General features: G+C 45.1%; 1 protein-coding gene across 1 annotated transcript in view; it reads right to left on the minus strand.

Moving 5' to 3' along the window:
- Positions 1-4,114: 4,114 nt before the first annotated feature.
- The window catches only part of GALNT14 (polypeptide N-acetylgalactosaminyltransferase 14), a 46,563-nt gene continuing 27,301 nt past the window's right edge, over positions 4,115-23,376 (minus strand). Inside the window, exons 9-14 of the mRNA XM_026086487.1 lie at positions 19,202-19,328; positions 16,326-16,418; positions 14,900-14,983; positions 13,181-13,325; positions 4,880-4,999; positions 4,115-4,273 (exon numbers count right to left, since the gene is read on the minus strand). Of these exons, the coding sequence (XP_025942272.1) occupies positions 4,115-4,273; positions 4,880-4,999; positions 13,181-13,325; positions 14,900-14,983; positions 16,326-16,418; positions 19,202-19,328 (728 nt within the window). The remainder of the gene's footprint in view (positions 4,274-4,879; positions 5,000-13,180; positions 13,326-14,899; positions 14,984-16,325; positions 16,419-19,201; positions 19,329-23,376) is intronic.

Below are 23,376 nucleotides of genomic sequence, written 5' to 3' on the forward strand. Positions count from 1 at the left end.
ATTCTAGCCCATAGGTTTTCACCAAAACATTTAAGATCTGAAATTTGAGCAGTGCAGGCCCTATTGCACTGTTGTGATCAGTGTCCGAGTAATGAAAAATACAAGCCTGCTACACTACAGCCACTGGTTTGTTTAGGGCAGGTAATAAAGATCTATGTCACTAACTCTGGAGACTGCCTGTCCATCTTTTGGTGTGTGGACTGCTGGTACTACATATAATAAAAACTAATGCTTAGATTTCTCCCTGTTCAAAACATTCAGTTACTTTTAATTCAGCCTCACGGCACCTTTGTGAGAACAGTCTTACTATTGTCATCCTCAGTCTTCACTAAAAGTTGGGGAAACTGAGGCAGGGAAATGAACTAAGCTATCCTAGATCACTTCTACAAGCAGTGGAAGGAATCAGCACTCAGCACTCTGGTGCCTGTCTTGAACCACAGTCTCCCAGTCCTCATCCATCAGCCTCCTTTTTCTTATTGCCTCACTGGATGATCAAAGATCTTTGAACTCACTTTCCTTCTCTTCACTACTGAATTACTGCAACAGTGTATCATAAGCTGACATTCCAAGCATTAATGCTTTGTGCTGTTATGGTACTGCACTGGAACAGACAGAAGATGAACACAAAATATCTGGAAAGTGGATAAGCAACAAGATAGGGACTATAAGACTGCACCTGGCCCAACTAAAACCTTCTATATTTGTTCTCATTAGAACATGGATCTCCTTCAGGTTTTTCTTGTTGGGATGAGTTTTGTTGTTGTTGTTGTTGTTGTCATTTTTGCATAGCCTAGATTGAATCCTTTCAAAGGCAGTAGAGGCTCCAGCCCAGAGTTTCCTGCTCTGGATCTAATTTTTCCATGGGTTTTCAGTAAGGCACAAGAAGCAACTTATCTGAAGGTCATAAAACCCATCAAAAAGCCCAACAACCAGAATTAGAACCATAGTTGCTACTTTATCTTCTATTCCTTCAAGTCAATGCAAAATGTTACCAAAGGCCTAAGTACCAAATGGCATTAGGGATTCAGATGTATAGGCATAGGAGCCCATCTAGATATGCCTATCAAAGGGCACATGGATCAGTTCACAGCATGATTATAAATGTTTAGGGAAGTAACAAATATAAAACAAAAAAAAGTTTATCTTTATCTAGTGTATTTTTAATAAGTAAAATAAATCCAAAGGAGTAACTTGGATTTCAGCAGCAGTCACCTTTCCACTGACACAATGCAAGGTCTTTTTGCAGGGACAGTGAAAGAAGATTCACTAAGTGCCATATTGTTGCATGCCTGCTTATATTAAGCTTCCCAGGAGTCATGCTCACACCCTCAGGCTTCTCTGAAAACCCTGCTAATCCATAGGGCTAATCTCATTTCCTGGACCAGGAAGCATGCTGTAGTCTAAGGGTTATGGCTGATGGATGCATGAGGCACAATCATCAGTTTGCTGAGTGGCTGCTGCTTCCCAGAACTTTTAGGTACTTGGTAGTTTTGGGGCTTGCAAGAGATTTAGCTGAGTGATGGAGCTCCCGTGTAGGGGATGCTGTGCCTGATGTCATGTTCCCCACCTCCTGTCTCCAGCTACCCCAAGGCAGGTTCACAGTGATCACTCTCATGTGCATCTTGGAATAGGAAGGGTTGTATATAGTACTCAGATTCAGTCCTTCACAAAAGGCAAGAGAGCTGAAGAGTTGTACAAACAACTTATTCCTAGAATACATCTATGCAGGTCCCATATATACATGTGCTCAAGTCCACATATGTGCAGTGAGGTAGCTGTTTCTACTAAGGCAAAGAAGAGTATTACCTGTTTAGAGAGCTTTGGCTGTCAGCAGAACAGATGTTTCAGGCCCAGGTAGAAAATAGTAAGCTATATGTGTCTGAGTTCTAGGTCAGAGTGTACCGGCGGATGCTGGACTTCAAACTGAAGCCAAGTTGTTCAGCTAATGGGTGCAAGGCAGCAGCATTTTCTCTCTTTAAGTTTTAAGAATCAGATCAACTCCGCTGTCCCAGGCTGCAAGCATGGCACAGGTGTGACCACGTTAAGCTGCAAGCTCTTGGAAGCTGCTTTCCCTTGTGAGCACTGACTAGGAAATTATTACAACTTGCCTGTCATCTGCAGTGAGAAAAGCAGGTATGACATTTCCTGGTTCAATTAAATATAAGGACCACAAGGCCACTAACCTTCTTTGTGAAATGGTCCATTACATTTTGAATATTTCCCTTTGTTTCCTTTGGAAAGTGGTGACATGAAAACAATGTAATCCACCACCATGAAATGAGAGCTTACTCCAGCCCTTCCGTAATAGAAGTCCTTCAGGTTTGCACCAGGGGAGCTTCGTTAGATTAGTAATCACTACAGCACATGGAAAAGCATTTATATTCTGTGACCTTTTATAGATAGAGTTATACTGGTTTTGCCACTAAAGCCAAGGAGATTTACACATATGGCTTTCTCCTAGCACTGAGGGAGGAGAAACTGAGGCAGTAAAATCCTGAAAGCTAGCACATTATTCAAGAAGGGATGCTGAGAGAGCTTGAAGGCTCAAAGCTTATGGTATTCTCTCTGTAGTTTGCAGCAAAGGGACAAAAAGATGGGATTTCCATTAGAGCCTAGGGCTTTTAGAGGCACAAACTGTATTTGCTTTCAAGTCACATTTAGAGTTTTATGAAAACTCTCCTCAAGAGTTGTTATTACACAAGAGCTGTTTATGCAGCTCTTGGTGATTCACTGCCTGTTATCTGTTGCCATAGTGGGATCTGCTCTGAAGGGTAGGCTGGAAAGGGCCCTTCATTTTTCTCTGTAACTTCCTCTTCTGAGGTCTTCTATCCTTTTCTCCTTTGGCAGGAGAAGTATAACTCCCACGTAGCTTTAGCACCTTGACATGACCTCTGGTTAACGCCATATCTCCAAAACCTGAGGAAATCTGCCTACRCTAAAAGATGTCAGGAGAGGAGTACATTGTGACCCAGGGTTCAGGGCTCAGAGCTATAACAAAGGGAGTCCCAAACCATTTCTTCCTTAATTCACATCTTGGGCTACGAGATACTTGAGAAGCAAAMCCAGGTAATTCCTTTACCTATTCCTTTTCCTTTCCCACAGTCTCTAGTTTTGATTACCTCCTTTGTTCCTTTTGTAGTCAGGAAATTGGGAAACACAAATATGACACAATTACCTTCAATTACCAAAAATATTACTTTTATGGAATAGAGTGAAAAATTGACTTATTCCAGATCTGAAGTAGTGAGAGACATATATTGAGATTATAAGGGAGTTTTTAGTGGCTGAGGCTCACCCATGGCCTTCAGAGACTTGAAATAATCATGTTACTGCTTCTCCTTCCAGCGTCACAGCGGTTTGTATCCTTTAATCTCACACAGTGAATCCTCTGTTTGCTTGGACTTTGGAGATTCAAGAACACCCATGGGTAGTTTGCACAAAACAGGACTCCTCCATTACCTGCTGGTTTGATCCTGGCTGCACTCCTAAATGACAGCACTGCCTCTCTGTATACACAACACATACATGGATCACACACAAACTAAAACGTGCAAAACAGCTCAGCCCATGCTGTCTTCAGAAGACAAATTCAACCGCTACAACGAAAAGTGCAAAGACTACTCAGTGTTTTCCACTTGACCCCAGATTTTGTTTCTTAGCATCCCTTGGCAAGTCCTCTCCTTGTGCACTTGCCTCACCCCTTACAAAGCTACTGAGATGCTTGTTTTGCTGAGTCCAAGTCTCCTCTTGGTCTCCAAGGCTCTTCAAACTGTGTTTCCAGTGAGATTAATAAATACCGTACACACTGAACTTCAGTAGGGCCCATCCCAGGAGCCTCAGTGTCACTTTAAGACATTTCAAGATTGGTTTCTTGCCATCCCTTCTCTTTGAATGTATGACTGCCAACAAGCCAATAATGGCTACATGTCCTGCAGTCAACATTTGTTGTTCAACCTAGAACATCATGTCCTTATTTTTATTTGAATGATTCTTCTCCTGCCCGATAATACCCAAGGACCCCCAATGGTTTTGCATTTGAGCTCCATTTGGTGCATATTGCTTGCATGTAGCAAAGTCTYGGTGCCTGGCCCAGCTAGGTAAGTCCTCAAGCAGGTCAAGACATCACCATGTCCCAGCGCTGACTCATGGCTGTGCTTTCACAAGGGTTGATGACAAACTCTTTGGTACTCTCATTCGTGTCCCCAATCGTCTCAGTGTCCAAACAGAAGCGCGAAGCTATGTGCTCAATGTGCGACCCGACTTTACCCCATCGCTGTGGAGAGACACACACGGGATAAGAAACACGGGTAAACAAGCCTCCTCCTCATCAGGCTTTTAATATACTGTCCCAGTATCAAAAAGAAAGTCATCACTAAGTCTTCCTGGCTTGATTCTGGCAATAACAGAGCACCCCCAGCCCATGCTGAGCAGGTTGCATGCTGAGCATTTCTCCTGTCAGAGGTACACTAGACTCATTAGAACTCAGCCTCTGCCCGGCCTGCAGCCTTCAGATAGATAATATATCACTAACAGCTTTTCCCCAGGTCACTGGTTCAAATGCCAGCTAGATGATTAACTTCTGAGAAACACTAGCATCTGCTGGCTGACTGGCAGCCTGTGTGAACTAAATTGCCAGTTTCTGTGGCTAAGTATCCAGATCACCACCCGCACTAACAGACATCCTCATCAACACACTCATTTGAGAGGCAAAGGGCTGAACAGGCCAGAGTCTGTACTCTCAGACAAACCGTGCTTTCTAGATGAAGTTAGAGTACACTGCTGATTTGATGTTCAGTAATATCTCATTGCTCTTGCTGGAAAGAAAGGGAACTTAAAAAAAATGATCCAAGGAAAATGGGAGATCAATAAAAAGGCTCACCTGCTTGTTGTCACCTTCTTTGCAAGGTGACAGCAGCACCTGGGAACCTGGGAAAAGGGTGTACACAGACAAGCACAGCTGCTGCTGGCGGACTTGATGGTTGTATGTGTATGTCCATTCCTGCAAAGAGGAAGAAAAGGAAGAAAGGAGGTTAGAAATCAGGGTTCATTCTTGGCATTCCTCTACCTGGAAAGCAAACATTTTGGCTTAACTCCTGCCCCCACTGAAACCAAGGCAAACCTCACTGACATCAAAGGGCACAAGGACAAGTCACTAAGATGTTTCAAACCTGCCCAAATCTGCAGCTGTCACTGGAGGACTGTATGAACCACAGGAAAATGTCTGCAAAAGCTTCTGGGAGAAAATGGTTCACAAGGAAAGGATTTAATGGCCAAAAATAGACTGGGGTTGGGAAATGGTAGAGGTGTGGAAAGACAGCAAAAAAGAGGCAGAAGTAATACTAACTGCACAACGTACCATATTCTCTTTCTGAGGAAGAGCAGCAGAAATGCTTTGTGGCTTGCAGCAGGAGAGAGGAGGTGATATGTACCAAGTATCTGCAGTTCCCCGGGATTCTGTTCCCACTTTCACAAAATTCAGGGGTAAAGCTCCCCTCAACATTAAAGAAGCAGGACCAGCCTCCAAATGCCTGCTGTACTGGTTCGGTAGGACCACTTCCTTTGCACCTGTGTTGTCTTGGAGTTTTCTCAGGCTGCTTTTTTGGTTCACCTGCTCTTTATCATCTTAGCCCAAGAAATCTTTGGAGCAGCATGGACACTCTTTGTCTCTGTAAAGCTTACCATACATCAGGGTCTCTCTGGGATTATCCTTTTTTTTGCCCAGGAATGTTTTCCTTGGGAGAAAAAGAGGAGTGGCGGACAATTTGACCAGGATTTTCAAATGTGCTGGATAAAGGATCATGTTTGTACAGATACACCACTTGGCCCAGGAATATTTCACAGAGGTTTCTTCCAATGTTTATTTCAGTTGAACATTGTCCATCATTTATCTGTGTACATATTACCCAAGAACACCTCCTGTGGATCTCAGATTCTCCCGGCAGGGATGTATCAGTGCTATTTTTGTGTGTATCTAAGTAGATAAGAGCTCCTTTGGCTTAAGAGAACTGCAAATCATACTGTTACACAAACTTGGAGAGTAACTTCTTGAACAGTTTTTTTTTTTTTTTTCCTTATAACTTTGTGAAGGCACTAACTTAAAATCAGAAGGAGAAGGGGTTTCCAAGGCCCTCTAGCCTGGGTGCAAAGCAGAATCAACTCCTGCTGTATAAACCACTCTGAGATGGAAGTAAGACAAGCAGCAGTGGGAGCAACTGGAAAACAGCTTGTCGAGCCATGGCAGGGGTGACTGAGCAGGTCTGGAGGCTGAACAGCAGACTGGCGTCACCAGCAGGGGCTGAAATAATCAGGCTAGTCRGAGCAGGCCAGAGAGCCAGGGAGGCAGAGGGTCAGGGCAGTGGGCCACAATTGCCAAGGCAGGTGCCAGGGTATAGGCTGTGAGAAGTGGGAGAGCCACTGGGAACAAAGGTGCAGAGGAAAAAGCAAAACAACCGCGAGCTCAGATATGGAGGAGCCAGAGCTGTGAAGCGACCCCGATGGGAGTGAAGGGAGCAAGGTGTTTGCAAGGGAGGGGAAGGCAGTGCTCAGCATATGGGCTTTCAGGCTGGGTCTGGAAAACCAAAGAGTAGAAAATGCTTCTGGGAGACTGCAACACTTTCTTAGTGCCAAAAGGAGACACAAAGAATGAATGGCCTGATTTCCAGAGCTCTGGGGCACCTGTGACTCCCACTGACTTTGAACTGTGGAGGTTTTGGGTTACATTAGCAAAAGTTATTAAAGCAAGGAAACACTTCCACCCCTTTGCTGTTTGTCACAGTCAGCAGTTCTAACCCCTCTCCCCAACTTTAAAATAAACAGCTACAGGCATTTAGTCCTTGGGAACATAAATTCCACTTCATTCAGGTTCTTAGCCACCTGGAGGGGAAAACATGTTTTTGTAGAACAGACTCAGATCCACAAGGACTTCACACTGTGCCTCTCACATCCCCTGATTCTTAGCCCCATATTCCCCATCATCTAATAGAAATCAAACCTGGCTATTTGAACAGCCTGCTTACAGGCTTCTCAGTGAGAGCTGCTCAGAGTTTCCACATATAACAAGCATGYATTTTCAGAGCCGTAGTCTGCACCCAAATAGCCATCTGGCAACTATATCTTCTTTATCAGATTGTGCAGAGTTCACCTGATCCTACAGTGAATGAGTTCCAGACATCCCAACCATRCACGCTGTCAGCTGCTGTGTAAACTACTAGCCTGGGAAATCATGTGCCAAATTAGTCCTGCATCTGTGAAGAATCAAGCCCTAAGGGGCAAGCTCCAACACCTGTTCTTGGAGCCTGCACCGCCTACAAGCTGCTTGGAAAACCTGCTTTACATTTTTAACCAATTCTTCTTCATTTTAACTCCAGACAGGGCTTGAGCTGCACCAAGGCTACAAGGCTCCTAAACAACATGAAGTTAATTCTGCAGCTCGYGTATATGTTAGATTCCCCAACTAAGTCAGAGAGTGGGACTTCTTGACCTATATAAGCTCCTTGYTTCGCTGAGGCACTTCATGGAGTACTGCTCCTCCCAGAGGTTCTCCGTATTTTTTTCCAGGCCAGGCTCTGTTCAAGCCTTCCTGATACTCACATGCTCTCGAGGCAGTACCATCCTCTCATTCAGCAAAGTGCTATGGGACAGAAGGGTTATGGTAACCATGTATCCTAAGCTGTTATTCATTGTAAGAAGTGAGGCCTATATGGCTCAGATTTATGTGTCAGTTGGGTAACTGACATTGGATCCTCCCTCTCTTGCCCCCAGGCTGTCCTCCTACAGTCTTTATCTAAACTGATAGATTTTCACAAGGCTCTTCTATTTTGACAGAATGACTTTTTGTGGAAGCTAGTCCTGTTGAAAATGTTTTGTCCAGTTTTAATTACATCTCTTCCCTTTTCAGCCCTAGATGAAACCCAGAAAAAATGATGCAGAAAATGAAGATTGAGAAAATAAAGTCACTTGAACACCACTGAATCCATGAAAAGCTTTGAGTTAAAATACAGGCAAATGGCCATGTGAATTTTTAAATTTACCCCATATCTACTCTTATTTGTATCAGTCCAGATGAAAATTCCTGCTTCTTTCCCATGAGAAACTACTTTATCTTCCTCTAAACCCCAGCACACTCAGCACTCATGTGACCAGCACAGCAGTAACAACAGCAGAGGTTTGCAGCACAGGCTTTGTGGTGAAAAGGGCAGCTCAGGGTGCACCTAAGCAGAGAGACCTTCAGAGAGCTAACACAACCCAAGGGCTGCAGATTGGCCAGAAGAGATGTCAACTGGGCCGAGATCTGACGCCTGACATGAAGTAAAAACAGACACAAAAGATGAAACACAAATCAAGGATTCCTGGCTTTTCAAAGACAAGGCAGTTTCTTGTTAAGTGTTGGTGGCACTATGGACAGCAAGGAAGAAAGATTGGAAGAGCAGAGGCATGAGCCACACACAGCAACCAGCAATCCCCCACATACTAGCTGCTCTCCTCTGAAGTCCTGGATAACACTTCCCCCCCCATCTGAGGCTTGAGACTATTTTTCAAGGCTTTAGCATCATTTGAGGAGGCACTTGTCACTGCTACTCAGCATTGTTCTGAACTGAAGAAATTATTTTAAAATGTGACCTYGGGCTTAGCATAGCTTGGCTGGCAGAGGGAAAAAGGAGCCCCTCAGCCTGTCACGCAGCCGGCCACTGGGAGCCCAGCGTTACATGGCGGAGCCGCATGAACTCTGCTGCTGACCTCTCTGAGCTCAGCAGCACCCTAAAGCTGGAGTAGCAGCCAGAGAAAAACATTTATGACGAAGCCAGGGCTAACCTCAGCCCTCATTTATTATCTTACCATCATAAGAAGGAACTTTCCAAGACTTAGTACTCGACTGCATTGGTCATCTTAGGATAACAAAGTGCTTCACTCATCAAGGCCCCGTGACGTAACTGGCACTTATGTACTTCTCAGGAATGAGAAAGCAAAGCGCAAAGGGTGCCCGTGCCAGTGCTGGGTGCAGAGCTGACCTGACTGACAGCCTGCTCTCCGCTCCCACTGCACCAGACAGCCTGCTGGGGCCAAAGGGCTCGGCTGGCCACACTGGAGACAGCTCTGTGGGATCCTAAACCTTCACTTTGCCAGCCACAGCAACAGCCCTGGAAGCACTGTCTTTCATTCCCAGTGGCCCCAAAAGTGGGGCAGGTATAAAAATGCCAATAGGCCCACTAAAGTCAGACTAAAGGGAGAGTGCCAAAGTCAAGGAGGGAAAATTCTTCCCAACACAATCCCCAGAGAATGAGTCTTTTTCTTGCTAGCCACCTGTCATCCCTTCAGTATCCATTTTGCCACACAAGCCACCATGGATGGCCACTGGTTTATTAATGTGCCTCACCGCTGGGCTGTCCTGCTGGGCCACATAGAAACCTCTTTTCTGTGACTACTCTGCCACTTACAGGGAAGTAGCCAAGTTGGCCTCACTGGTCTTCAGGCATAAATGTTTTCCCAGGGAGTGTGTGACATGACAGCCCCTTTGTTTCTGTGTCAGGTCACACATGAGGAGTAACTCATGCAAAGCAGAGCAAAAGAGAGACAAGTGGGGAGATCTGTGACCTCCTAGCAATATATCTGAGCATCCTCACAGTTCTCCAACCTAGGTGGCATCCCACCAGCATCTCTGCTCCCCATTAAAGGCACAGATCAGAGCCAGGGCCCTTGCTCTTCACAGGGACATTCAAATACTTGTCTGAGAAACTCTGTGATGACAGAGCCTCTGAGGAAAAAGTGATCTTGGAGGGCAAAAAATGGAAAATGAAAGGATCTTATCAAGTGACTGTGCTGACTGAGGAGGTAGAGATTGCTGAAGAGATGGGGAGGAGAAGAACAAAGCCTTTGGAGGCAGGGAAGGTCAAAAGAGTCATTTATTATGGTTGAGATGTATTGCAGGGAATGTCAGGTTAGCTTGGATAGATGCTAACTGTTCTCCAAAGAAGTACAGGTCTGTTCAACCTGCAGAGGCCTTCTAGCCAACTGGGGTAAGCTTCAGGGCCATGTCAGACAGAATATCATGTTGCATTTCTGTCACAGTGACAGTCAAGGACATGCCATCCAAACACAACGGCAGCCACTCAGCTCCAAGCCCCCAGATATTTTGAGGTGCAGTCCAGGGAAATGGACACTGCAACTTTCCCACTATTTCTTCTTTTCTCTTGGAGATGACTAACTTCTGACTGCTTGTGTACACTCAGCTTGCGCCTACTGCTTACATGTGCATGAGAATCCAGACCGAAACAGCTTCTGCTTTTTGTTCTGATGCATGTCAGGCTTCCTGGAACTGCTAGAGATTAATGGGTTATTAAATAAATCCCAGAGTTTGAAATCTATTCCAAATTGGTATAGACTAATATCAACCGACACTTAGTTCGAAAAGAAAACCAACGCACAAACCATCCAGTGACATCTTCATTAGATGAACCAGGACAAAATTATGATCAATTATTTTCTCTCAGATGCATTTCTCTTGTGAAAAGCTAAATCAATCAGTTCATTTAGTAAATAAGACATAACAAGACATACAGTACCAAGCCTCTGATGGGCAGTAGGGCAGACAGAGCATGCTGTGCCCTGGGGAGAGGGCAGCACTGCACAAAGCTCTCTGCTAGTCACTACCTCCAGGGCAGGTCCCTTGGAGAGCCACCTCACAGGAAACAGCCTGTCCTGGCTATTCCAAGACCTTACAGAGAGGGAAGAGCCAGGTTGTATTCTGGGTGTGAGAAGACAGAGCTCTCCTACAGAGTGTCAAAGATGATGGGTCTCCTTGTGCCTCAACGTCCCTTTTTGTAATTCAGAAYGGATACCAAACACCATCAGGGAGGGTTTGTGAGATCTGCTCGGGTTTCATTGCAGTCAGAGTATTATTTTCAATTTGCCCAAACTATAGATCTGGCCAGAGGGCTCACAGTATCCTTCCCATGTACTGAAGATAGAAAAAGCCAAAATAACAAAGAATTGATTGCCATCTGATCRTTCATGTTCCTCTCCCCTCAAACTATTGTGATGTATGACAGCTTAGGTCTCCTCACACACTGACCCAGGACTTCATGCATTTAGTGCTGCTAAAGAACTTAGGGAGCCCACCAGGGAAAGAACTACAGGAAGGGAATCAAGCAATCAAATTAATGCTACTAGCCTTGATAATAAAGGATCTGGACAGACAGGATTTTTCCATTGTACTTGCTGAATGTCAGGAAAGCACAGCTTTGTTTTAGCTAAACATATTTTTGAAATAATCAAGCTTAGGGCAAGCAAGATGTGACTTCAATTTTTTAAAAGTGAAGATTACTATTTGATTGTTACACCTGTATATGTAATTAAGGAGCATTTGGAACTGCTGCGTAATTTATACTACATAGTCTGGTGACTAAAACTCCCACCTCATGGATAAGTTCAGGGGGTCTTGTAACAATTGAGTGATTAAAATATACACTTCTGTCCACGATGACAATTTTAAAATCCTACTTTTATCTGAAATGTTCTCTGTGGGTTACAAGTAACAGATCACTACTCTAGAGAGGGAAAGAAGAATAAAAGGGAAAAGATTTTTCTCTCTTCCTGTCTGTTTATTGAGTGTAGCCATTCAGTGATTTCTTTGTAGTACATTCTACTGTTCCCCTGCAGAGTTAGTCCTAGACAGGCACAAGAAATTGAGTTGCAGTCCAGTGGGAAACATTTGACCTATTGCAAACAGCTGCAGAATCAGAATGGGAAGATGAAAAGTTTATGGCATGAAAAATTCTGAAAATTTTCTCCTCAGAAATGTCAAAACAAAATGTGTTTGATATGAATGAAACAATCCAACTTGCTGACATGACACTTCTCATTTTAAAATATCACATCAAAATGATATTTCAGAAAGACCAATGCCATTTCATTTTGAAACGCTGGCTTGAAGTAAACGTTTCCCCTTTGATTTTTCACAACCAGATTTTTTAAAAAACATCCAGCTTATTGAGAGTTGCAATTTTCACTAAAATATATTTTTTTTTCTTCAGAAATGTTGTTTCTGCAAAACATGATGACCTGCTCTCATTAGCTCACTTCTCTTACTGTTTATGTAAAAAGTCAATAAAACAGTGGAGGAAAGAAAAAAAAAATTTTAAACCTGGAAACCAGTTAAACTATAAAAATTGTAACCGCGTGGTATTTGCAGTTACATTCACTGTATTTTCTGAACTGACTAAAATTCAAGTAGGCATTGTTAATTTTACCAGACTGTGAAGCAGATATTATTTTACTGACTAAATGCAGGCATGCAATTGCATGCATAAGAGATGCACATAATGACATGCTTCATTTGCACAAACAAATTAAGGAAGTTTTCAGCAGCATCCCCAGGCTGGGCCTTTTATATGCATAGCTACCTGTTTTGAATGTGTAACCATGAGGGTTAAGGATATACAGTCAAGTGGAAGCAAGTACACCATTGCCTATTAATTTATTTCATGGCATCCCCAAAGAAACAAGTGACTGTTATCCTCCCTGTTTTATAGATGGGAACACTGAGAGAACTTACAAACATGCCCCAAATCACAAAGGGAGCCTGAAGCAAAGGCAAGTATTGAACCGACGTTTTTAGAGTCCTGCTYCAGTGACTCCGCTGCAAGGTGCACGTGACTGCTCTTTGCTCTAATGTTTCCTAGACTATACTTCAGAGAACACACACTGGTTGATATAAATTTTTTTCATCTCAGTGAGATTAAAAAAATGAGATCATCCTCATTAAATTCTCACTAGTTTAATGGGCAGTTTAACATTGAAAGAATGCAGACTATGAAGTTATAAATACCAGTGCGATTCAGTGCATTTTGAAAGAAATAAGGCTGAAAAATGAGAGGAAATTATAGTTCTCTTTGTCTTCCTCTGTTCTCTGCATATGAATGATGCATGGCRTTCCTGGCCAGCAACAGGGAGCGCTCAGCGCAGGCTCGCCCAGAGAAAAGCAGTCCACCCYGTTCTGGAGCTGCCTGGCTACTGCACCAGTTCCTGCTGCTGCCCAGGGCCCCCGCCAAGGCAAGTAGGACTTACCAGGCTTTAACTACATCTCAGTCTTCCAGCAGAGCTTTAGCAAACTTAAAAAATCACCTTGAAGCTGCACCAAGCCTTTTCTTCAGCCTGCATTATGGGGATAGGCACTATACCTTACCTGTGCCGTTGCTGCCGTGCCTTTGCTGCTGATGCAAGGATTTAAGCTCAAGACTGGGAACTCTTGGCCTTCGGACCTGTGTGATTCCAGGCAGCTTTGCCTTTGCCTGATAATCCCAGACTGGTAGAGTGATTCCTCAGGAATCCTGCGGGAACAGCAGAAAATAACATCTCCTCTCCCCTAGACACACAGGATATTCAAAGGGAGGGTAAGGAGGATGTCATCTGCACCTCAGAGTTCACCTTCAGAAAATGAGAGTGACAAAACTGTCTCAGGACTGAACCACTGTGAGCAGTAGAGGGACACAGAAACTGCGGAAGCAGCATTCAGAAATGGATGGCTGGCTTTTATAAGAGGGAAAAATAAATAATATTGCACAAGGCAAACAGAGGAGCAAGAAATACACTGTGAGCAGGTAGAAGGTCAGTCTTCAGCTTGCAGGGGTGGGGAAACTTTATAAGAAACTGCCACACAGCCCTGTCATTCTTGGTGAATGCTGCTGTGGTGAAAAAGCAAGAAAACAGCTACAAATCATTTTCACACTGTGATTCTACACTCAGCAAATGCACCAGGAGGTTGCTGGAGGTATCTCCAAAACTTTTATGCCATTTCTGAGGATAGCTCCTGGTAGTGACTGAGGGAATGGATGCAACAGATTCTGGAGTATTTTTGGTGCCAGAAAGGGATCTGTGCAAAAGCAGCTGAGAAAGTTCATATTAACCAAAGCATTAGGCTAGGAGTAAGACAGAGTCTCCTGAATAAATGTTATAAACTCTTACAGTGGAGTTTGATAACAGAAAAGACTTCAGTATCACAGAAAAGCACCACAAATTTAAAGGGCAGGAGTGTGAGAGGACTGGAAATAAGGTGCTTTTTTTGTAAACAAGAGTCACTAAGTACCAAAAAAACCACACCAAAGGCTATGATGGATTTTCCACCCTGCAATACTTCCCTATAACATCTATCATGTCGCATGGGCAGGGAGATGCCTGAGGAAGCCTTAAGAGCTGTCTTACCCAAGCCCCAAGCAGCGCGTGCCCCTGGGCACCGCAGGCAGTGCCCCGGCTGCACCCAGCTGTCCTTGACACTGCTCTGCTGCCCGCGCTGGGCCGTGAACAGCTACCCCCAGATGGTCTCTGCTAAAGAAAATAACCAGTGTTGTGAACCTCACCAGCACTGGAAACCCTGCAGCAAAGAGCCATGGAGCAGCCTGGCTACTACTACTAATTGAAAGCAGGATCACAAACGAACTATGTCACACTGTGACCGAACTATGTTTAAAAACAGCAAAACATTCATCATGCCTTTCTGTGAGGCCTGAGCAAGGAGGTCTTTGTGCCTGTTCCTCCCTCTCAGCTCTCTGAGGCAGGAGGAAGCTAGAGGGAAGGACCATAGGGCTGGGAGGAAGTGAGGAATGAGGGTCCAAGGTTGAACCAGAAGAATAAGGGGGTCACACAGACTGCTGCTGGAAAGTGGTGGGACAGGGATATAACGGGGAGAAGAGGACCCACTGGTGGATGCCATTGGCCACTGAGTGATTTCTGGATGGCCTGACTGGGTGGTGCTGGGGTGAAGGGGCTGAGATGCTGAGGGGGCCTGGAGTGACAGTCAGAGGGAGGTGTGGGTGGCTGGAAGGGCAGGGGAAAGCTCACCGGGGGCAGGAAGGACTGGAAGTCCCACTAGARTGCTAGAAACCAGACTGAGATCATTGATCTGTACCTAAGTTCAGGATAAACGTTTTCCAGGTACCACTTGAAGCTGTGGCATTTCAGCCTCTTCCGCAGGTCCACTCTGCTCTGGACACTGTGGGGAGAAAATATTGAGGAGATGGAATGGAAATCATGAGGGCTAGACTCAGGCATCAAAAGGGAGGATGAGAGAAACCAAACAAATGTACAGAGAGCAAACAGCAGAGTATCAGGGGCTCAATTTCCTGCCACCTGCTGCATGATCTTCATCTGTCATTTTAACCTCTGTCTCTTCGGGGGTTTCACTCGGTAAAAACGGGGTGATAACTGCCACTTTAAAAAGGAGCTTGGAGTTTGATGGATGAAAAGGCACGTAGAAAAGTACAGTCATTTAAAAATGATTAGTAACAAATATATTCTAACTACTACATACAATAAGCACTAATTTAATATAGTAATGTACTAGGAAATGAATATATACTATTACAAGTTACTATTAGTTTAYAGGACTACAGAAGGCCTTGATTCACAAGAGCACTGAAACACATCTTTAAGTCCTATTGAACTCAGCAGAACTTAATCACATGGTGAAATCCTTCCTTCTTTCATTAACTAGGACCTGAATTTCTGCTGAGGGATCATGTTGTATACAGTGACATTTTCCAGGCTCCATTCTTCTTTGGGTCAGCTTCTACCCATGGAGCTGTTGTGGGCTGGCACTTATGTGGCAGTAGGAAACTTAACAGTACCTTCCCTTTCCATAGTCTGTCTTCCCTACATCCTTGTTTACTCAGACAGACAGAGCTATTACTTCATCGCATGCTAACAGATGGGAAGAGGATGTGAATTCAGTCGAAATAAGTTGGTCTCCAGGATTTTAATGTGTTTTCCCTGGAAATTGAAAGGTAGCCAGAAGGAATTTGTTTCTGGATTTGGAAACTTTCTAAGGAAATAAAGAGCATGTGAAAATGAGAAATTAATACAAATATGTACACTCCTGAAAAGGAAAGGTGTCTGACTATCCAGGAGTGGCAAATATTCTGAATATAAAACACTTGCTCCTTTCCAATAAAGCCTTTCTGCATTCAGAATTTGCCAATTTTCCTGGCCCCCAGCTGCCAGTGAGACCTCTAAACTCTCACCCCAAACTCTACCCTAGGCCTAGAATCAGTTGAACATAATGTCAAGGACAGGACATGGGCTGAGGGGGGTCTTCCCTCACCATGGTTTGGTTCACTCCCTGAGATGAACTAGCATAGCATATAAACTGGCTGTTTATATGTTTCGTTGCTGTGCTTGTAGCATCTGCCTACCATTAGCATTTAATTGAGTGCTACTACAGAAACAACACAGGCAGGTTTCCGCAGCAAGGCAACATCGCGATGAACACCCACTGCAGCAGGCAGCTGTGCTGGGTGCAGGTGGGGGCCTGCTGGCCACCAGAGAAAGACACTTACTTTCCATAAGGCCTTCCTTGCGCTGCAGGACGAGCTGCGTAGTAATACTGTTTGAATTCATCCATCCACACCTCTGCTGTGCGCTTAGTGTTTCTAAGGGAAGCGATGAAAGACAGGTGAAACCAAGGAAGCCTTTGAGGTGAGATCCACATTTTCTAAAGGCAGGCCCTGATACACTGACTATTCCACCCCACTCTGCTCCCATCTTTGACTTGGGCTTGGACCAAACTGTCTTTGAGCCAACTCACTCCTCAGTACCAGAGAAGATATTCCTCCTCCCTGTCACTCGAGGCACCAAGCACAAAACAGGCCACAGCTCAGGCAAGGAATTCACCATCTCAATCTCTGCTAGATGCTTTGTATCCATCAGACTCACAAGTGTGGCTTCTCTTCCTTAAGTGTCATCTCCCAGGCAGGCATACGCTGGCTTTTATTTAGCAGCTGGGATGGAGCTCTGAAAAGTGGTGCAAAGTTTGCCAAACACTGAAGCCAAATATTTTCTTCGTGTCAATCCTGTATGGACTCTCCTGCTCTGTGCACCCCTGGATCTCCCTGGGGCTAATYTCAGCAGTCAAAACTCAAGAGAAACCACTCCAGCTAAAGTGCTTTAGCAAAAATGTCATTTTTCCATGTCTGACAGGTGCCCGGAGAAGGTTTACGATCCTCAGGAAGCCTTCTGGTGGCTTGAGATGGCTTCAGGTTTCTTTGCAAATGGCTTTGTTACTCCATATCTATCCTCTCATCTCTCTGGGGCCAGGGGAATCCTTTTCCAGTCAGTGCTTCCAAGCTGTCACTACCACACCACCAGGCTGTGGGCATCACAGGGCAGGCTCTGATTCTAGCTGYGAGTCCTGTGTGGCATGGAACAAGTGATAACTCTCATGTGAGCCCAGCATGATGCTGGAGTCTGAGCTGCCTCTCACACAGCTGTGCAAGAAGAGGCTGTGTGGAAAAAAAAAAAATCAATATCTGGCAGAAATGCAGAGATATTTTTTGTTAACATCTCTGTTTAAACAGAGGTACTTGAAGGTACACAGAGCATCAGGTTGCCAGAATCTGCTCCTCCTTTCAGTCTATATACTACTATGTTAAGTTTAAGGCAGATAGATACCATAGGGTGAATCGAAACCCAGCTTCTAATGCCTATGGACACGTATCTCTAGTCTGCTTTCAAATCCCTTGCTGATTCATGGTGCTTCTTATTCTCTCTCTAATGTCACTGCATTAGTCTAAATGCTCTTGTTGAAGAAACATCTAAATTACAACATCTACATGTGTATCTAACCTTCCTCAAAGTTCAGGGTATATTTTTCTGGCTTCCTGATCTCATTTTGGTTTRTAGGAAACATGGGAACAAATGTCAAGGCTTACATCTAGGTGTTGAGTCAAATCTCCCCAAAGTCCAGTGGTGCCTGGGGTATCAGCCAGAAAGAGTCAGCCCATTTAAGTTCCCCTTGCTACTCCTGCAGGTGGTATAATGTTAGACGCTGAGTCCACAATGGTTTTCAGTGACTTGAACAGGGGAGCTTTGGCCACATCCCAGCCTTTAATGCAGGGGTCTTATTTCCTTACAGAAAGCAAGAGCCCCCATGGTGTTCTCAAATTTGTGCCCTCCCTGTCACTTCAGCAACACCCTTCTCTCCTCACTGCCATCTTTTTGAAGCAAGGTGATACAGAGCCACCTCTGGTTACCCATTTGAAAAGTGCCTTTCCTGCCCCACATGCTGTGAAGCTGGAAATCAGGTATTAGGTATAACTGAGATGTGTAATTTGCATTCATCATCACATGCAAAACTTAGAGAAGATGTAGAGATAACAGGTTAGTGGTAACCCTGCTACAGGCAACTGGGTATTCACAAATGTTGTCAACTCTTTTCATAATACTAGGAAACCCACACAAAAAGGAATCCCTGGTGTGTAAACACATACAAATGCAGTTTATCTGAGAAACAATCCTGTATTAAGCATAAGTGCAGCCAGTGTTTGTTATCTACTTAATAGACAACCTTCAGCCTAGAGCTCTGAAAAGAAGAGGAARTCCCTTCCTGACTTCACTAGTTGTTCCCATTATCTCTCCCCAACTGCCTTCCACTTCTGGACTGCCTCCTTCCTTGGCCATCTGTCTCCAGGGACTTGGCCCATCTTAGCTGGCCATTGCAAAACTTGTTTCTGCCTCTGTTTCTGTGTGTGAAAAGCTTCTGCTGGGACTCCCCAGCTGCTSTCTCAGGATCCCAGGGCCCGGGCTCATCACCCACAGGCCAGGTATCCAGCAGCCAGCAAGCATGCAGCTGATCRCTCCCCATCTCACAGTGCCAAGCAACTTGGGCTCTGCTCAAGAGGCGGCATCAGCTCGGAGACAAAACTGCTTCCCAACTGGTTCAGTCTAACACGCTGCTCCGCTTCTCTCTCCAGTACTTGTCCTTTCTGAGTGGCATCTGGAACCAAATGTTCTGGCTTAGTTGACCCATGGTCAGCCCTAAGCTAGGGTCTCCAGGGACTGACAGACATTGACGATAGTCTAATTTCAGGTCATTATTAAGTGACTTCTAATGACCTCAGACCTCCAAACCATTTGCTGTTCTGATAGCTAGGGCTCATGGAGCTGCTGGGGCTGCCTCTCCATTTCAGTGGTCATGAAAAATAACATTAGAGCGTCCTATTTCTGTCATGCTCTTGACTCTGTGGAAATCCTAAGGGAGACAGTCATAGTGGCTTTCATTTGCTTTGGCCCAGGAGAGTCCCACTCATGGATATTTCCAAATGTTTCAGCCAAACTTTCTCCCATCTTCTCTGCTCACCTTCTAACATACAACCCCTTCTCACAAGTCAGCATTTTATTCCACTTCACAAAAGCAAGGCAAGTGCAAAATACCTACTTAATGTATGTGTTGGCATTTCCCTCTGGAAAGACGTATGGATGTTTCTTCCGGAAGACATGTCCAACGCGGCTGCAGGGGATAATTTCAAGGCTCCCTCCACACATCCACACACGGAAAGAGATTTCTACAAAAAAAGCAGCTTCAGCATTTTATCTTTSTATCCTAAAGCAGGGTGGATCCTGATGTTATCTCTCATTTCATCTTCTGCCACATTAAACTGGGGTAAATCRATTACCAGAGGGGCTTTCCTAAGCACAACTCTCTTAAAAGTGCATTTCAAAGCTTCTTACAATTTGTTTGAAGTTAGCGGACTTGAAATCTGCCTATTGCACAGCAGGTGCTATCACAATGGGAAGAACTAGATGGTAAGTAGGTCCCTTTATATGCAGCACAGCTTACATCTCAGAATCATCTTGCTATTTTGTGCTCCTGTAATTACTTCTGCACTACATATTTCAGAAGCACTTTCCTGCGAGGGGCTGTCAAGTCCACCAGGAGGGGCCATGAGTTCTGTTTATTAATGACTGTAATGATCATTATCTTTATGAATCCAGGCCTGATTCTGCAAAGTGAGCATCCATCACCTGTGCATCCATCACCTGTCCCAAAATAGACAGGCGCTTACCCTGGCCAGCATGTACTCAGGTGAGCTAAGCCTGGGCCCTGAGTGCCAGCATTGCATACCAACAAGGCACGTACATTAGCACAAACAAAAGTCAGCGCTAGGTGGGACTATTTCAAAAATCTGGATAACTTGTCACTACAGGACATGTCTCCTGGTTGCCCCAAGCCATTTTCTGACTGTTCCACTGGGTCCTTCTGGAGGAAAAAGTCTGTGGCACAACTGACATCATGAGTTATTGGGCTTTTGGCAGGTAACTGTCAGGGTAATATGGGTAAGCAGAATGGCTGATCTAACGGGTCCATTTGGTCTTAATGTCTATGAAACTATGAATCTGCAGCTATATTGCCAGACAGTCATGCTTAGACAGAACCAGCATGGTAAAGAAATGAAATAAAAAGAAATTACTTTTGCAGTTCTTTGCATCCTGTTTTACAATCTGCTGACAGTATGGACCTATATTTAGCATATATATACTCCAAAACTTTTCACTTCCCCCCCATATTTAATTACAGAAGTCAGACAGGAGGATACCCATCAGCTTTGCCAGCTCGTGCTCCCTGCAGTCCCTTTACATATGCTAGCACTACAGTGACTCTTCCCCAGGTTGGATCCAATGGCAAGACAAGCCCCCAGCCAGGAAGGCTCTTCAGGCACTGCTGGCAGGCAGGCTAACTCCTAGTCCTCTGACGGCAGGCAGTGTCTACCTGCCAASTGCCCTGGCACAAAGCTGTCATTCCTCAGAAAATGATTCACAGCTTCGAGTATCTCACTTGAGGTATTTGGCCTGAAACTTGGTGTTTTTACTTCCCTCCATTAGTCTTACTTAAGGTCACAGTGCAGCACTCGCAACTCCTCACCATTGCTTAGCACACTGTGTGTTTATGAAGTGTCAYATCACCGTCTCCTCTGCCTGGGCCAAGCACTCAGTCTTCAGCTTATCACTATTTCCCTCGTAAACRAGTCTTGGGTCATGCACCGGTTTTGCAGCACCCTGCAGCACTCCCTCCCAGGAGCTGCAGAAGCACATGGAGAAGTGATGATGCAAGTGCCAGGCAAAGGCATCCAACTCTCACAGGCCCTCTGCTCCCAGCACACCCTGCTGCTCCAGAGGTGATGGAAACTGGAGACCGACATGGCCACAGAGCCTTATCACCTTAATTCTTGGGTCCAAAGTTCAAAGCTTGAGACCATTGCTAACAGCCAACACTGGCAGAAGATGCCAGCAAAGGCTGGGGTAGGAAAGCACAGCAGGGAGGAGAAGGGAACAGTGTTTCTTTATAGAAATACCTTCCTCTTTCCTTCAGTGCTGTGTTTACAGACAAGAGCTGCAAAAACAGCTGGAGCCTCACAACTTTCCCAAGCACTAGGTATTAACAGGCCAATAAAACATGCCCTTGTGTCATGTCCTAGTGCTATGTTGGGAGCAACCTTAATCATAGCTGCAGGGAAATGCAGGATTCAACCACTCTAAGCTGTCGCACTCAGTTCTCCTCACATGTGGCTGTTGCTCCTTATTTGCATGTCTCAGTGCTGACCACACCCTGAGTATTGCTGAGCAAATTAGAACGGTGCACTGATAAAAGAGTACAATTAGCTGAGCAGCTGTGAAGCGCTATGCAGATATTGCATCAAGCCTTCCCCTCTTCTGGTCCTTCTGTTCAACCTCTAGCTCTCCAAAATGCTATGACAAAAAGGCTTGCACAGTTCAGTCCTTGCCTGCTCATAATTTAAGGCATAATGAAGAGGCAGACTGAGGTGAACTCTGTGCACTACCATTTGGAATGAAAACATAGTCTTTAGAGACTGGAGATGGTGAAGAGTCAAAGCTCTCTGCTTCGGAAAGTTTGTACTCTGCAGACCCTGCTCTAATCCCAGCAGAGGCAATTAAAGCACAGTTTTCTGTAAGTAGAAATGACCCACAGACCCATTCCTGGCAACTAACGAACAAGGTTCGCAGACAGCCAAGAGCTAAATGCCTTCGGAAGAGGTAAAACCAAGGCATCAGCAAAGTTATGGCAAGAGRCAAATTCATATAAGTCAGGATATCAGGAATGTGCTTTATCTGATCAGGCAGGGATGTCTCCAGTGTAGACGGCCCCTCTGAGCTAGTCTCCTTTGTACTTTGAGGAGAGATACAGATAGTGTGAGTGTGCAGCTTTCCTGGTCTCTCTGAGATGGCTCTTTTAGGATGCAGCAAGGTCTTGAAATTTGAGTTTTGCCGGTGCCACTGTGAGACTCGCCCATATTCTGTCAAAGGCCTTTCAGAGAGCTGCTACAAAGCAAGGAGCTCTGCAGCATCTCTCTGTGGTAACTTGGCCATGCAAGGTCTCCTGCCATGACAGARCAGTCCTGGGTGAGGAGCCACCTCTGTTTATCCCAATGCCATGCAGCTGCAAGTATCACTAACTGCATCCCACAGGACACCAAGCTGTGCAGTGTGCGAGGCAGGTTAAGAGGGGCAGACAAATGGAGATGTCTGGTAGCAATGGCAATAAACCCAAGAGACTTCCCCCATCAGCTCTTCTGACATTGCTGTTAGACAAAGATTGCTCATTGGCTAACAAGGGGTGAGCTGGTGACTCTTCCTCTCATGAAGACCTACATATGCCACAGCTGGCATCCACAGCAAGGAACATGGCTGGGCCAAAAGACCTAACCCAGCCCTTCGCCTGTACACAGCGGGGTGTGCTGGACTTGGCCTTAGCTTGGCCAAATAGCTTCCACACTTCTGGCTGACCTGCAAGTCCTTCTACCAGCAGTAACCAATTCCCCTAAATGGGATTAAATAACTTTGAGAGGTAAAGCGCCTAAAATGTCCTTCCTCTATTTCCAAACACATTTGCTTTTGTTTTGCCCGAAGCCTCCAAACCCCTCTAGCTATAGAGTTAATAACATTAAAAGGAAAAGTGATGCTCCTCTATGGGTTGGAGTCCTGCATCCACTCAGAAGGACTAACCTGCAGGAAAACGCACATTTCACTGCAAGTACCCAAAATGAGCAGCCGTTCGGTCAGCTCCTGTCCTGTCACCTGCCCAGAACTGACAGGGGACAGCAGGGTCAGGGCAAGGTCTTGCTCATTTGTGGAGGAGATTGGGACACCATGGGAGTGGTGTCCTGGACTGTTAAAGCTGCAGGAGGTGCAGTTTTGAGCCAGACATGCTTCTGCTCTCAGGTAGATGCTGAAGAGGGAGCTGAGGACAGGATCTGATCTCAAGGATGTGCTGCCATGCAGGCTAAGACTTTTTTGTTCCAGTATTAATCTGCCTTGTCTTTTCCCTTTCTCACACGGGAGCTGAGGTCAGTTTGCGAGTGGGTCGGAGCTCCGAGGTAGCATTATGCTGTGCAGCACAGACAGTGCCTTTTTGGTTAGGTCCAGTCTTGAGGGGAATAGTGCCAGTAATGAAACATCGTGCTACATAAGATAGGCAATAACCATGTACGAGGAGTGCAATGCCTCCGAGTGCAGGGCATCAGACAAGCCCTGACAGATGCTGGGAATGAACTTCCCTGGAGGGCAGGATGTTCTGTAATTGTTCATTTCAGGTCC

The sequence above is a fragment of the Apteryx rowi genome, unplaced genomic scaffold (genome assembly GCF_003343035.1).
Source record: "Apteryx rowi isolate R43461 unplaced genomic scaffold, aptRow1 scaffold_696, whole genome shotgun sequence".
Classification (NCBI taxonomy): Eukaryota; Metazoa; Chordata; class Aves; order Apterygiformes; family Apterygidae; genus Apteryx; species Apteryx rowi.